General features: G+C 38.2%; 1 protein-coding gene and 1 pseudogene across 1 annotated transcript; both read right to left on the bottom strand.

The window, feature by feature from the left end:
* Positions 1–3,367: 3,367 nt before the first annotated feature.
* LOC123408266 lies at positions 3,368–4,348 on the bottom strand (annotated as a pseudogene).
* A 544-nt stretch (positions 4,349–4,892) lies between these two features.
* LOC123413185 (agamous-like MADS-box protein MADS3) lies at positions 4,893–6,110 on the bottom strand. Its single transcript, XM_045106134.1, has one exon. It carries the CDS (start codon positions 6,093–6,095, stop codon positions 4,986–4,988), a length of 1,110 nt encoding a protein of 369 aa, XP_044962069.1. The 5' UTR covers positions 6,096–6,110; the 3' UTR covers positions 4,893–4,985.
* Between the last annotated feature and the right edge of the window lie 8,921 nt (positions 6,111–15,031).

The following is a 15,031-nucleotide window of genomic DNA, read 5'->3' as shown; positions in this document are numbered from 1 at the left end:
TTCGCGGGCCGGATCGAGGGACGTGAGGACGTTCCACTACATCAACCGCGTTCTCTAACGCTTCTGCTGTACGGTCTACAAGGGTACGTAGATCACTCATCCCCTCTCGTAGATGGACATCACCATGATAGGTCTTCGTGCGCGTAGGAAAATTTTTGTTTCCCATGCGATGTTCCCCAACAATTCCAGCCCACTAGGGGCTGGTTTATCTCTTCCCATAGCCCATGAGACCCCTTGGGGCGTGACACCCCTCCCGATGGTCCCCGGCACCCCTCCCGGCACTCCCGGTACACTACCGATGAGCCCGAAACTTTTCCGGTGACCAAAACAGGACTTCTTATATATCAATCTTTACCTCCGGAGCTCCTCGTGACGTCTTGGATCTCATCCGGGACTCCGAACAACATTCGGTAACCAACCATATAACTCAAATACACATAAGACAATGTCGAACCTTAAGTGTGCAGACCCTGCGGGTTTGAGAACTATGTAGACATGACCCGAGTGACTCCTCGGTCAATATCCAATAGCGGGACCTGGATGCCCATATTGGATCCTACATATTCTCCGAAGATCTTATCGGTTGAACCTCAGTGTCAAGGATTCATATAATCCCGTATGTCATTCCCTTTGTCCTTCGGTATGTTACTTGCCCAAGATTCGATCGTCAGTATCCGCATAACTATTTCAATCTCATTTACCGGCAAGTCTCTTTACTCGTTCCGTAATACAAGATCCCGCAACTTACACTAAGTCACATTGCTTGCAAGGCTTGTGTGTGATGTTGTATTACCGAGTGGGCCCCGAGATACCTCTCCGTCACACGGAGTGACAAATCCCAGTCTCGATCCATACTAACTCAACGAACACCTTCGGAGATACCTGTAGAGCATCTTTATAGTCATCCAGTTACGTTGCAACGTTTGATACACACAAAGCATTCCTCCGGTGTTAGTGAGTTATATGATCTCATGGTCATAGGAACAAATTGACACGCAGAAAACAGTAGCAACAAAATGACACGATCAACATGCTACGTCTATTAGTTTGGGTCTAGTCCATCACATGATTCTCCTAATGATGTGACCCCGTTATCAAGTGACAACACTTGCCTATGGTCAGGAAACCTTGACCATCTTTGATCAACGAGCTAGTCAACTAGAGGCCTACTAGGGACAGTGTTTTGTCTATGTATCCACACATGCACTGTGTTTCCAATCAATACAATTATAGCATGGATAATAAACGATTATCATGAACAAAGAAATATAATAATAACTAATTTATTATTGCCTCTAGGGCATATTTCCAACACTTCCATGAGCCAATGAGGCGGGAGAATCTCCGAGAAATACTACTCGCTTAACGTCTAGGCCTGGATCCTTTCACGAAGCTCGGGTCATTCATCTCCGACTATGAATATTGGTGCCCCAACAAGGATGAGTGATTGACGATGACAATGTGTGTTTATAATTCGTACTACTGTCTTTCTATAAACTAGCGTACATCGCTCTAGTTAATTAGTTTGTGTAAGAGGAACTTCATTATTTATGCTTACTATAGGTTTCTTGTATTTTGCTAACTATGACTCTTTGTGTTTCTCAAGTACATTATGTTGCATGTTATCGTTGAATTCATCAACTTATGATGCAGGTACATACATCAGAGAGGGCGAAGGACGGCTACATCGTATTCATTAGGAGGGTTACAGGAGTGTACGACCACTGACCAGGCGCTCACGCCGAGGTGGACAGGTATGCGGGCGCTATTCACAGAGGGTTCGCAACACATCCGAAGCGGAAAATAGTTAGTTGAGGTGGATGCTACGGCAAGAGAGGGAGCGAAGCCGGTGCCTCAAGAAGTAGTACATAGTCGCGCGCTTGCTTTATGTTATTCGCTCTTCTCTTCCACATCATGGTTTAGATAGAGATGATGAAACTTGTGGGTGTGCCATGACCATGTAGTTGCATTTATTCAATACATGACTTGTGTATTGCTATTTTGGAGATGTGATGATATTTGTGTTGGATAATGGTGATGATGAAGATGATGGTATATATGACGCGACTACTTTATGTGTATGATATGATGAGAATAATGTATATTTATTATGATATGATGAAACTATTGTTTAGAGCATGCACAAATATGTAGAGGGGGCACAAATACGTAGAGAAGAATTAAATTCTTGAAAGCAGGAATGTTAGCAGTAGCACTGGTAGGAATATTAGCAGTAGCGCTGGTTTAGTAGCAGCGCTTTTTGTCTACCAGCACTACAGCTACCTTACTTAACAGTAGCGCTAGTTTTCCAGCTCTACTGCTAAAACTTAGCTGTAGCGCCTTAGCAGTAGAGCTGCCACCAGTGCTACTTGTATTGGCAAAACAAGCACTACTACTAGAATTTATCCTAGTAGTGATTCGGGATAGACATTATATACTCTAAGGTTTATTTTGGTTAAATAATTTTTTGTATCATAAAATAAATATTTGATCTTTACAATATGAAATATGATTCCTAGATTAGGCATTTCCTTTTTTTGATATTTATGTGCTTGTGGTGGTAATGGGTGATGATTTGAGTTGGGCATACATAATAAATACCCACCATAGCTTAGTTTACCTAATGAACAATTACCATATGTTATATGAAAAAAGAATAGAGTCTATAGTCATAATTAAGTTTCAGATTTAGGGTGTTCTTATATAGAAGTGGTGTACTTGTGTTAATTAACTCACGTGTCCATATGGGATTGAGATTATATATTTCTAAGTCTTTCATCATTGTAATTGTCGAGCATCATGTTAAAAATGACATTTTACAATATATATATTCATGCAGAGCTCTAGATTTTGGATGCCTTTCTATGCTTGTAATGGTGCATATACGCCATTCATGGAGCATTATGTGGCCACAAGTTTACTCTTTGTTTTAGTTCAATGACAAGATGCACATGCACCTATTATAAAAAAACTTGATTTGCCATAATTTCAAATGAATCTCATATCGAGTTGTTATTGTTTTTCATACTCATTCATCTATAAGATGCCTAACATCAGAACAAGAAAATAAAAATATTTGACTATACCAAAAACACTATGCAACAAATAGATATAAAAAATTGAATGTTCCAGTTCATCAAAACTATAATTCTAGGTTCATATTACTTCACTCGTCAGATGTCGAACAAGTCAACAACGAAAATTAAAAATATTTGACTATAATACAAACACAATGCGACACATAAACAAGGAAATACCTTCACATCCAATACATATAACATCCAACATGTTTATTATTGCCTTGAATGGACTTAGTAAATAGTCCAAATGATTACAAATTTCCAAATGGAAATTGAACGACTTTATTTTAACATAGCACTAAAATGGTTGTGCTGACTAACATATAGCTAGAGGAAGATTTCTGTGGCGCATTAACACATCCATCATTTCCCATGGAAGACTATCCTACATCAACACCATTATAGCCCAAGTAAGCACCCATATCAACAAATCCATTGTAGAATGGTTGCTCTCATGGAGCATGACCCCATGATCCATAGCCAAATGGTCCATCAATGGTAAAATCATGGCCACCAGAATAGTACAGTAGTGGAGAGGCCTCCAAATTATACCTAGTTGTAGGGTTATGGTTTGTATTGTTTTATGGGTTGACTAGGTTACAAGGACTTACATAGTCCTCGACCCTTATATCTGGTGGTGGAGGTAGCTCATGTGCTTGATTAGGATTTGTTTGTAGCTCATTATCCAACTGTGGCACTGAAGCAGATGGTGAGGAGTGGAACATTACTCGCACCTGAGCAAAATGTGGTGCCACAGTGTGTGTTGCTGATAATGATAGTGGAGACAAACACACTTGATGTTGTGGAACATGATGAGCCCACATTGAATGCCCCAATGAAGGGATAGTCTTCATGCGATCCGATGGCACACCACTTGATGTTAGCCTGTTTTGTATCATACTTGCAAAACCTGTCATGGATTTATGGCCATGACGCAATGGTGGCAACCTGTGCCCAATTTTATCATGGACACGAGAGATTTCATTGGATAGATTTTCGAGATCTTCGAGGTCAAGGACTTCTTCCGTCGAGAAGATAAGGTTTGTTGTCATACCTGGGAACTCCTTTTGGACTTTATTCATATGCTCGATGGAGATTTGGTTTTCCTTATACTCTCTCATGCAATTAAGATCTAGATGAGTCACCTCACTTTGTAGCTGTGCAATTCTAGTAGTCGTTGCCTCATCGACAAGTGGAACTTCTAGTGGTGCTCCTGATAGGAAAGCATCAGTAATGGGGTTAGCAAATGGTGTACCAAAGGAATACATCTTATTAGTTTCTATGTTTGTAATTGTCGAGCATGATGTTAAAAATGACATTTTACAATATATATTCATGTAGGGCTCTAGATTTTGGATGCTTTTCTATGTTTGTAATGGTCCATATATGCCATTAATGGAGCATTATGTGGCCATGATTTTACTCTTTGTTTTAGTTCAGTGACAAGATGCACATGCATCTATTATAAAAAAAACTTGATTTACCATAATTTCAAATGAATCTCATATCAAGTTGTTATTGTTGTTCATACTCATTCATCTATAAGATACATAACATCTGAACAAGAAAATAAAATTATTTGACTATAACAAAAACACTATGCCACAATTAGATATAAAAATTTGAATTTTCCAATTCATTGAAATTATAATTCCAGGTTCATATTACTTCACTCATAAGATGTCGAACAAGTCAATAAGGAAAATAAAAAATATTTGACTATAACCCAAACACAATGCGACACATGATAAGGAAATATCTTCATGTCCAATACATATAACATCAAACATGTTTATTATTGCCTTGAATGGACTTAGTAAACAGTCCAAATGATTACAAATTTCCAAATGGAGATTGAACAACTTTATTTTAACATAGCACTAAAATGGTTGTGCTGACTAGCGTCTAGCTAGAGGAAGATTTATGCGGCGCACTAAGACATCCATCATTTCCCATGGAAGACTGTCCTACATCAACACCATTATAGCCCAAGTAAGCACCCAAATCTACAAATCCATTGTAGAATGGTTGCTCTGGTGGAGCATGACCCCATGATTCATAGCCAAATGGTTCATCAATGGTAAAATCATTGCCACCAGAGTAGGACAATAGTGGAGAGGCCTCCAAATTGTACCCAGTTGTAGAGTTAGGGTTTACATTGTTCTGTGGGTTCGCTAGATTACAAGGACTTACATAGTCCTCGACCGTTATATCTTGTGGTGGAGGTAGCTCATGTGCTTGATTAGGTGTTGTGTGTATCTCGGTATTCAACTGTGGCACTGAAGCAGATGGTGATGAGTGGAGCATTGCTGGCACCTGAGGAAAATGTGGTGCCAAAGTGTGTCTTGGTGATGACGGTAGTGGAGACAAACACGCTTGATGTTGTGGAAGATGATGAGACCACATTGAGTGCACCGATGAAGGGATAGTCTTCATGCGATCCGATGGTACACCACTTGACGGTAGCATGTTTGGTATCATGCTTGCACCACCTGTCATGGATTTATGGCCATGACGCAATGGTGGCAACCGGTGCCCAATGTTTTCATGGACACGAGAGATTTCATTGGATAGATTCTCGAGATCTTCAAGGTCAAGGTCTTCTTCCTTTAAGAAGATAAGGTTTGCTGGCATACCTGGGAACTCCTCTTGGACCTTTTTCATATGCTCGATGGAGAGTTGGTTTTCCTTATACTCTCTCATGCAATTAAGATCTAGACGAGCCACCTCACTTTGTAGTTGTGCAATTCTAGTAGTTGTTGCCTCATCGGCAAGTGGAACTTCTAGTGGTGCTTCTGATAGGAAAGCATCAGTAATGGGGTTAGAAGATGGTGTACCAAAGGAATACATCTTCTCAGTTTCCGTCTCAAGGACGACCGCAACCCTAGCACCAGTCACGACAGAAAGATCAGCAACACTCTTGAACAAGCCGCTGCGTCGCTTGAAGAACGTGACATCACGCTCTTTGTCATCTTCGATGTAAGCGATAACTGACCGCCTATCCTTCCTCGGCATACTAAATGCTATAACGACAAAGAAACTTACCACTAGAAATAGGAGGCACAAGGATCTAAAAAATGACTGAGATTTACCTAAGTTGTTGACTAGCGACATATTGGTGGGAGATATGTGGATATGTCATCCATTTATATAGAAGGGAATAGTCTGGAGGGCCCCAAGGACCCGAAATATTGTACATTATCCAAAAGAAAGTTTTACTAATAGTACAAAAGTTTCACCTCACTATGCCCATGTTGGGACCACTTGTCATAGACATTTATGCAGTGGTGTACGCAATTTTATTGTGATCATGATATGTTTGCATAATAAGGATGATATTAAAAGTTCATCCTTATCCATACTTCCAAATTTAGTAGCAATTGATATAGAGCCATTTTTGTTAGTGCTAGATCATGTAAATCCTTAATAAGTAGTAAAACATATACAAAATTACAAACATATACTAGTTTTGTATAGAATTAATTGTTAGTCAAATATCCGTATATGAGTACATTGACATCATTATTTCGAATCGCTACATATGTGTCTATATGTGTGTATTTATATCCTTATTTAGAACCATTAAAACATTTCCAAAAAATTATAAAATTAGAACCATTAAAGCATTGATGTGTGAACACATACACATCCTCACCCTTTAGCATTGTATAATTAATGAGGAGTTAAATCCAACTAAGTTTTATTTCTATGGATAACACGTTGTGGTAAAATGATTTTTATTATCAATTACGTTCAAAAATTTAATGATTACAATGGTTTTTATCATTAATTTCATTTAGTGAGAACGTTTTTTAATAAAAATATCTACTAGTAATATCTTCTCTTGTACTAGTCGTTGAATCCATACTATGTTCTGAAACAATGGAACTTGCTTTGGGGCTTGTGTGTTTTTACTATAAAATGAGTTGTTCTCTCCATCTGAGTTTATAGGTCTGAATTTCAAAATACCATGGGCCATGGTTGTAGCGTGAAAGTTGAGCTCTTACTAGGGTTACAAAATTGGCCAACTGACTTGCTCACTTTCATAGCTCAAATTAAATTGGGACCCTTTAGAATCTTGTATGTACCAACAATTATGTTTTTTGAAGATATAGCAAGTGTGTAGTACTACTCTCCTTCGTGTCTTTTAATTATTAACTAGATGACACCCCGCACAATGTGTAAAATGTTCAACAACACATTTCAATGCATTTTGATTATATGGAATATGGATATTTGAAGTAAAATATGAGAACTAAAATTGAAAATACATAAGATTTACTGTGATTTTTATCTTATAGTTGTAAAATATTTAGCATAGTAGAATGGCAATTATAGTTCATGTTTGGATGTTGAATTGGCTTTTATCCTATGCATATTTGCATTGTTATGGCGGGCCTTTTCTTAATGCTTGATGACGTGGAAGGATTGATTTAAAACCACTTAGAATGCACTAATGCTTGTTGCATGGTAGAGTACTCATAGGTACATCAGATGGATGCTAGTAGATCAAGATTGTAAATCTTATGGTTACGATAATTTTGATGATGGTGAAGCATGCATGTTGAGATAATTAGAGGTAGTGCGAAAAAATCTCTTAGGAATATATATAGCATAACATGACCCACGTTCGCATGCCTTGTATGGGATCATTTTCTCTCCTCTATATTTTGCGCTACATGGAAATGATTACTAATACTCCACGATGTCTCGCATACATCCATATGATTCATGCCTTCCATTAATGCTTGAGACTAAACAGACATGGAATTTTTTTTCTAAATTGTTGGAAGTGGAGTGAGGGTGATGCAACATGCAAGGCGTGTGTTGTGTGTATGCTTTGAAGACTAGCCTAAATGTTTAAAACGGAAAAATAGAACTTGGCACCAAATTCATTGATGGAAGGAGTATGATATATTGGGAGAAAATATTATATACTAGTAATAAGTAAGTCATCGTACACTACCTTTCCCTTCAACCCCTAAGCTCCCTTGGAATATAGAACTGCGGTTGGTCCTACCAACTAGCATCATCAACCCCAAACAATTAGTAGGTCATGGCGTTTCAGTGTGGAATACACATGCACATGTGAAGCACCATGTAAACAACAACATACATCTACTTTTCCCTCTTCTCACCTCCCTTCCACTCAGTCCAAATTATCTATCTTGCTCCAAGAATTGGCTCAAACCCGTTTAAATTCCACCTGCCTTCAGTGCTAAATTGATACACCCTAGACATATCAATTCATTTTGAAACTAAATTCCATTTTTGTCAAATATTTATATTTAGTGCTAATTTGCTACTAAATCCAGAAGGTAGATTTTTCCTTTCTGTATGGTCGTGATTTCAGAAATCTTTCAAAATCCAGAAAATTAGGTAAAACATATTGCATTTATTGCTACCCATGATAAATCCATAAGGTAGATTTTCCTCACGGGGGTTTCTGCTATATCCTAAATATATATATAACACGGATAATTAATATTATTCCCCTAATTGTGTCCCACTCGACTATTTTTGCCTTAGTTTCCAAAAATCCTTGGTTTTTTCCCAAGCCACTTTGGCTCTCTTATGATTTTTCCCTTTGACCCCGTTTCATAGTCACTCTAAAAATTCCATAAAGAATCATATTAAGTAAGAAACACATGAATAAGATATCTAAATGTTCATAAAAACATCACGTATATGTGCATGTTATTTGCATTCATGAAAAAAGTTTTGGTGAGGCATTTCAAATTTAATGACATTAATAACCTTTTATGTGGTTTAAACACCACTTCTATCGTCAATACATATGACAGGCACATATAGGTGATATTTTATGAACATTTTGATATATTGTTTGTGTTTTCCTGAGTTAATATGAATTCGTGATCAAGTTTTCAAAGTGATGGTTTATCAATCAAATGGAAAAAGCATAAGAGGGGCGGAGTGTCTTGGGCAGAACACATTTCTTTAAAAAAAACTAGGGGTAGAACAACCTAGTGGGATACAACTAGGGTCATAACATTAATGATCCCTATATAAATTCCTAGTTTCCATGTCATTTTATTATGAGAGTAGGATTTTTTTATTTATTTCCACTTATTTATTAATATATTTTCCGTAGAGACGAGTTGCATTTCCTTATGTCTGTGGGTCCTAGAACCTTTCGAAATTGAAAACGAATTCTGACATCTTCCAAAATATTTCGTAGTCTAGGGCGCATCCAATACACATGGGGTCCATAGGGGGTCCTTTCCTTTGAGTCTCATGCCCTTATCGATATATTTATTTAAAACCCCTCGCTCAAATTATCGACAATTTATTCCATTGCCACTTTGCAATCAGATATGAAATTCATCTACAACCCTATGTTAGTACTCTCGTGGAGTATAAATTCATCTCCATATTCAGCAACCATCGAAACATGATGCTCCTTTTATGAGGTATTGGTAGTCCATCCGCTAGATTACATGTTTGTACCAGTTACTATGTAGCATCTTCTCTTCAATATCCCACAAAGATCACATGAATTTCCTTACATAAATGTGATCCATACAACGTAATCATAGAAAGAAGCTTCTTACTATGTGATGAACACTTACTTTTTGATCAAATTATTTATGTTTCATGGATTTTTTATAGATTTCTATTGCCCTCTGATTTATTAATCTACTAATTTGCTAGTTTAGATGTAATATCAATAATGTGAGTGGTCTGTGTCGCTTGCTTCTAGGTGGTTGGCCTAACAACTAGTTGGGATCCCAAGTCTACGAGCTTAGGCAATACTTTCCCCTCGTCTAGAAACCAAGGTATCAATCGATGGAGGTACAAGGTTCTTACACCAATCATAAGCTAAGCAACATAAATACAAGGGTCTTCACTTGTGCCCCCACACAAAACTGGACCGGGGTTCATGGTTCACCAAGTCTAACTCTCTAATAGGAGAACTTCGACAAGTAACATAGTCATGTGTAGAAGTGCATATGAAATGTCGCATGGTCATCCTAGATTGTGTGTAATGTGTTGATGTTATATAGGTAGTTCGTTTGTACCATCGACAAGACCGTCCCTACATCTATAACTAATAATCCTTTTGCACAATCCAACTTTTCAGTGTAAACACATATAATTGCATTAAGAAATATGTCATACTATTGTATTGCATGATTTCACTAGAGGCCGCATACAAATATTTATCCTTAATGAAAATAGCACAATGCAAGCCTTTTTTATTTGCTTGCATGACAGTAGTTTACTGGCAATATTAAACCCAACTAACGCAGACATTTCCCTCTATTGATTACTCATCTAAATTGGGCACAAATAATCGGATGCATCTATAAATAGAACATAGGGCACCAACACAATCTGATCATAAAAAATAATTAATCACGTTATAACAGCGGTAAGGTTTACATGAGATTTACCATAGTCATCCAGGGAAGCTCACAAAGAAATAATTCATCACATGATAAAAATCACTTGTAAGGTTTACATGGTATTAACCATAGTCATGTAGGAAAGCTCGTATGGATATAGCATTGTTAAAACAAGAGATTAAATATTGTCTATTGCCATGAACCCGTACCCTAGGGGGGTGGACTACTCACAACTCATGTTGGGGTAGTGATTACCAATTGACAGTATCAGCATGGTCGACTAGAGAGAGGGGTTAATAGGTGAGTAATTCATTAATGCATTTTCAAATTTTAAGGCATACATCAATAATATAGGTTATCCAAGTATGCAAACAGGTGGACAACCTATATTCCAAGATCACAAATAACAACAAACAAAAAAGATACAATCAAGAACCACTACCGGGGAGAGAATATGGTCATTTTTAAACAAGTCTTGGAAGTAAGAAAATTCCATATGGTCCATGTCTGTAGGGAAAAATACCATGTGTATCATCATTATTTCTTAGGTGTTGGATGTAGTTTCTCCTAGCCTACCAGACCGCGTGCCGAAAAAAGTACTATGTGTTCCTCTCCCCTTATTTCAACCAAGTAATACATGAACGTTGAATCCATTTATTCTCCATAATGTAATTCATTAAGTTCCTTTATATTCTCTTTAACTCTCACTCAATCAACATTGTTCAATTGCAAAGATACTAGCTCCGTATGAACCTGTTGTACATCCTTTGATATATGGACACAGTTTTTTAGGCCCACTCTTGAGACTCTTAATCATTTCCTTTAATTATCCTACCACAGACCAAGGTCACACATAGCCCATATTACTGCCCATGTCGTACTAACAATGTCTGGGAGCCCCGCAAAAAAATGTCTACTAGTGTTGCATCTCTCTCCAACATGATTTTATACCTCGACAACCACCTCCCCTTGATATTACCATCTTCATCTGATAATTGCAACACTAGACTCCTATGGTGTGAGAATTAATATGCTATGGGTATGATGCGAGCCACCGGAAAGAAGTCATGTCAAGCTTGGTCCGCACATGTGCGGTCTAGCCGAGATGAACATTCCGGAACCCAAACTACATATTATCATATGTGAATAGTACGCCACATAAATTAATGTTTCCTAGCTCACACAACAAAATACAATCTCGAGAAGGATACATCTAACTTTCAAGTCGCAACGTCATGAAAACAATGTTAATGCTGCCACATTGCCTCATTGAAATCCTAGCAAAGGCCAGAGATCATCCAAAACTGCACATAAAGACGTGTTGCCGCATGAGATGTTGGTTTTCAAATATTCATTCACCATATACAAACAAAAGTCCCTCTCCATGACACTCAATTACACTTGTCCGTCACCACCACATCAATATATGTTGAGCATGAGTAAAGCATGGTAACTGATAATGACCCATCCCCAAAGAGAGCCAAACCACCACTACGACCAACACTGCAAACACCACATATTCCCTTAGGTACAGGTCTCCATCTTAACTGAAGTATGCCTTCCCTCCGAGATGAATACAAGCTTTCGGGGATTGGCTTTTGATGGCAAAACCTCAAAAACTTTCTGGTGGTTCCCCTTGCCCCCGACTGTTCCAAGGTATGATATACATTGTTCCTGTTGGCGATCCTCGAAGAAGCCTGTCAATAATTTCTATTCAGTATCGTTTTTGTTTTTCATTGCACTCTTCCTATTTGAACCAAATGAAGGAGATTGATTCTTCTTATCCTCTCCACCCCCCTTTAATTAGGCAAGGACCTGTCTCGCAGACAAAGTGATGCCAACTGGTTGCATTAAAGGTTCAAGGTTTAGACATATTCGGGAATTATTATCCACCAGGATTGGCTCGGTTATATTATTCCTTAGACTGCTTGTTGTATCTGTCACATCGGAGTCCTCATCTACATTTGTTGAGTGGTTTCCCTGGTTCCCCGCAACATCACTATGACTACGTGTTCCTTGTCCCGTACACATTTCATCCTCGGAGTTATTCCAACGGCTGGTCTATACTTCACTACGACCCCTTTTCGGACAATTGACACACAACTAATCACCAAATCTCAGCTCTTTAGGTTCATGTATACCAGTGCAACACACCTTGTATTCATGCCCCAATAGACCAAAAAATTTACAAAAGTGAGCTAGTTTCTTGTAGCTCATTTATACTTCTCCATCGTATCAACTTTTCCTAACACTTTTGCTCCTATTTTGGACTCTAACTTGCATGATTTGAATGAAACTAACCCGGACTGATGTTGTTTTCAGCAAAACTACCATGGTGTTGTTTTTGTGGAGAAATAGAAGTTCTCAAAATGGAACGAAACTTTTTGGAGATTTTTATGGAATAGAAGATAATTTCTGGAACCAAGATCCACCGGAGGGGAGGCCACATATGCCCACTAGACATTAGAGTGCGCGAGCCCCCCTGGTGCGTCATGGTGTCTAGTGGGGCCTAAATGGCTCCGCTGACCCTAATTCCAGCGCTATAAAATCCTGTTTTTCGAGAAAAAATATAAGACGGGAAGTTTCATCGTGTTTCACGATACGGAGCCGCCGCCACTCCTGTTCTTCATTGGGAGGCCTAATCTGGAGTCCGTTTGGGGCTCCGGAGTGGGGAATCTTCGGTCTTCGCCATCACCAACCCTCCTCCATTGTCAGTTCCACGGTGCTCTCCAACGGGAGGGAGTAATCCCTTCATAGGCTTTATGGTCGGTGAAGAGGTGGATGAGATTCATCATGTAATCTAGTTAATTTGTTAAAGCTTGATCCCTAGTATCCACTATGTTTGTAGATAGATGTTGTTATGATTTGATATGCTTAAGGCTTATCACTGGGTCCCGATTGCCATGATTTCGGATCAGAACCATTTATATTTTCAACATTATATCTATGTTCTTGATCCGATCTTGCAAGTTATGTGCACCTACTATGTGTTAGGATCCGCATACCCCAAAGTGACAATAATTGGGTTTCTATCCAGTGATTACCATAGTATGAGGAGTTCATGTATTAACTATGTGTTAATGCTTTGTTCCGGTTCTCTAGTAAAAGGAGACCTTAATATCCCTTAGTTTCCTTATGGACCCCGGTGCCACGAAGGGTAGGATAAAAGATGTCATGCAAATTATTTTCCACAAGCATTTATCACTATTTACAAAATACATGCCTACATTGTATCGATGAACGAGAGATAGTTCTATGTCGTCGTATGTTGTGGCTATTATATGATGAATGTTATCCAGCAATATCACCGATCCAATGCCTATGAGTTTTCCACATATTGTGCTTGTTAGGTTACTACTGTTGCTACTGCTATTATAACTTCTACAAATTTTCTATCACTTTTACCATTACTGCTGCTACTGCTACCGTTACTACTGCTACAATTACCACTACTATCAAAACTATCACATTACTGTGCTACTGATCAGTGTGCTGCAAATACTAAACTGACAACTCAACTGCTAATACCTGCAAATATTCTTTGGCTCCCCTTGTGTCGAATCTATAAATTTGGATTGAATACTCTACCCTCAAAACTATCATGATCCCATATACTTGTGGGTTATCAAGAACGTTTTCTGCCACCGTTGTCGGGGAGCATAGCTATACTTGCTGAGTTAATTGGGATATCTATTTATTGATCACTATGAAGAATTTGAAAGATCCAAGAACCAAGATCGTTCCCTCTAAGACGAGGAGAGGTAAGGAACTGACATCTAACTCTCCACTTGATTTATCCTCTGTTTTGAATAGACTTGCAACACCACCACCACATGCTATTAATCTCGATATGACGTAAGTAATTGATGATGCTACCTCTGCTATGAATGATTCTTATGATGGTGCTAGTACCTTTCTTGATGATACTGTGCCACTAGGTGAATTTCTTGATGAACAAATTGCTAGAGATAAAGAAACTGAGCCTGCTGAAATTGATGATAGTTTTGAAACTCATGAAGTCTTTGCTACTGAAAATATTGAAGTACCTTTTAGACACGACTATCCTAGAACTGAAATGCGTGAAATACGTGAAGGTTATGTTATGGATGAAGAAATTGCTAGAGACTTTCTTGCTTGTAAGGATAGAGAAGATCTTAAGAAACTACCATGCAGGTTGAAAGAAAAATCATTGAATGCTAGAATGAAATATGATCCTAAGTTTGCTACTTCACCTATCTTTGTTACCGATAAGGATTACGAATTCTGTGTCGACCCAGAGATAATTACTTTGGTTGAATCTAATCCTTCTCATGGCTATGAAAATGAAACTGTTGTGGCACATCTCACTAAACTAAATGATATAGCCACCCTATTTACTAATGATCAAAAAATTCACTACTACTATATCCTCAAATTATTTTCGTTCTCATTAAAAGGTGATGCTCAGATTTGGTACAATACTCTTGCTCCTAGTTGTGTGCATAGTCCCCAGGATATGATCTACTACTTCTCTGGAAAATATTTTACCGCTCATAAGAAACTAGCTGCCTTACAGGAAATATTTAACTTTGTGCAAATAGAAGA

The sequence above is a fragment of the Hordeum vulgare genome, chromosome 7H (genome assembly GCF_904849725.1).
Source record: "Hordeum vulgare subsp. vulgare chromosome 7H, MorexV3_pseudomolecules_assembly, whole genome shotgun sequence".
Taxonomy (NCBI): domain Eukaryota; kingdom Viridiplantae; phylum Streptophyta; class Magnoliopsida; order Poales; family Poaceae; genus Hordeum; species Hordeum vulgare.
The sequence above is the reverse complement of the archived record's forward strand: the minus strand, read 5'-3'. Positions and strand labels throughout refer to the sequence as shown.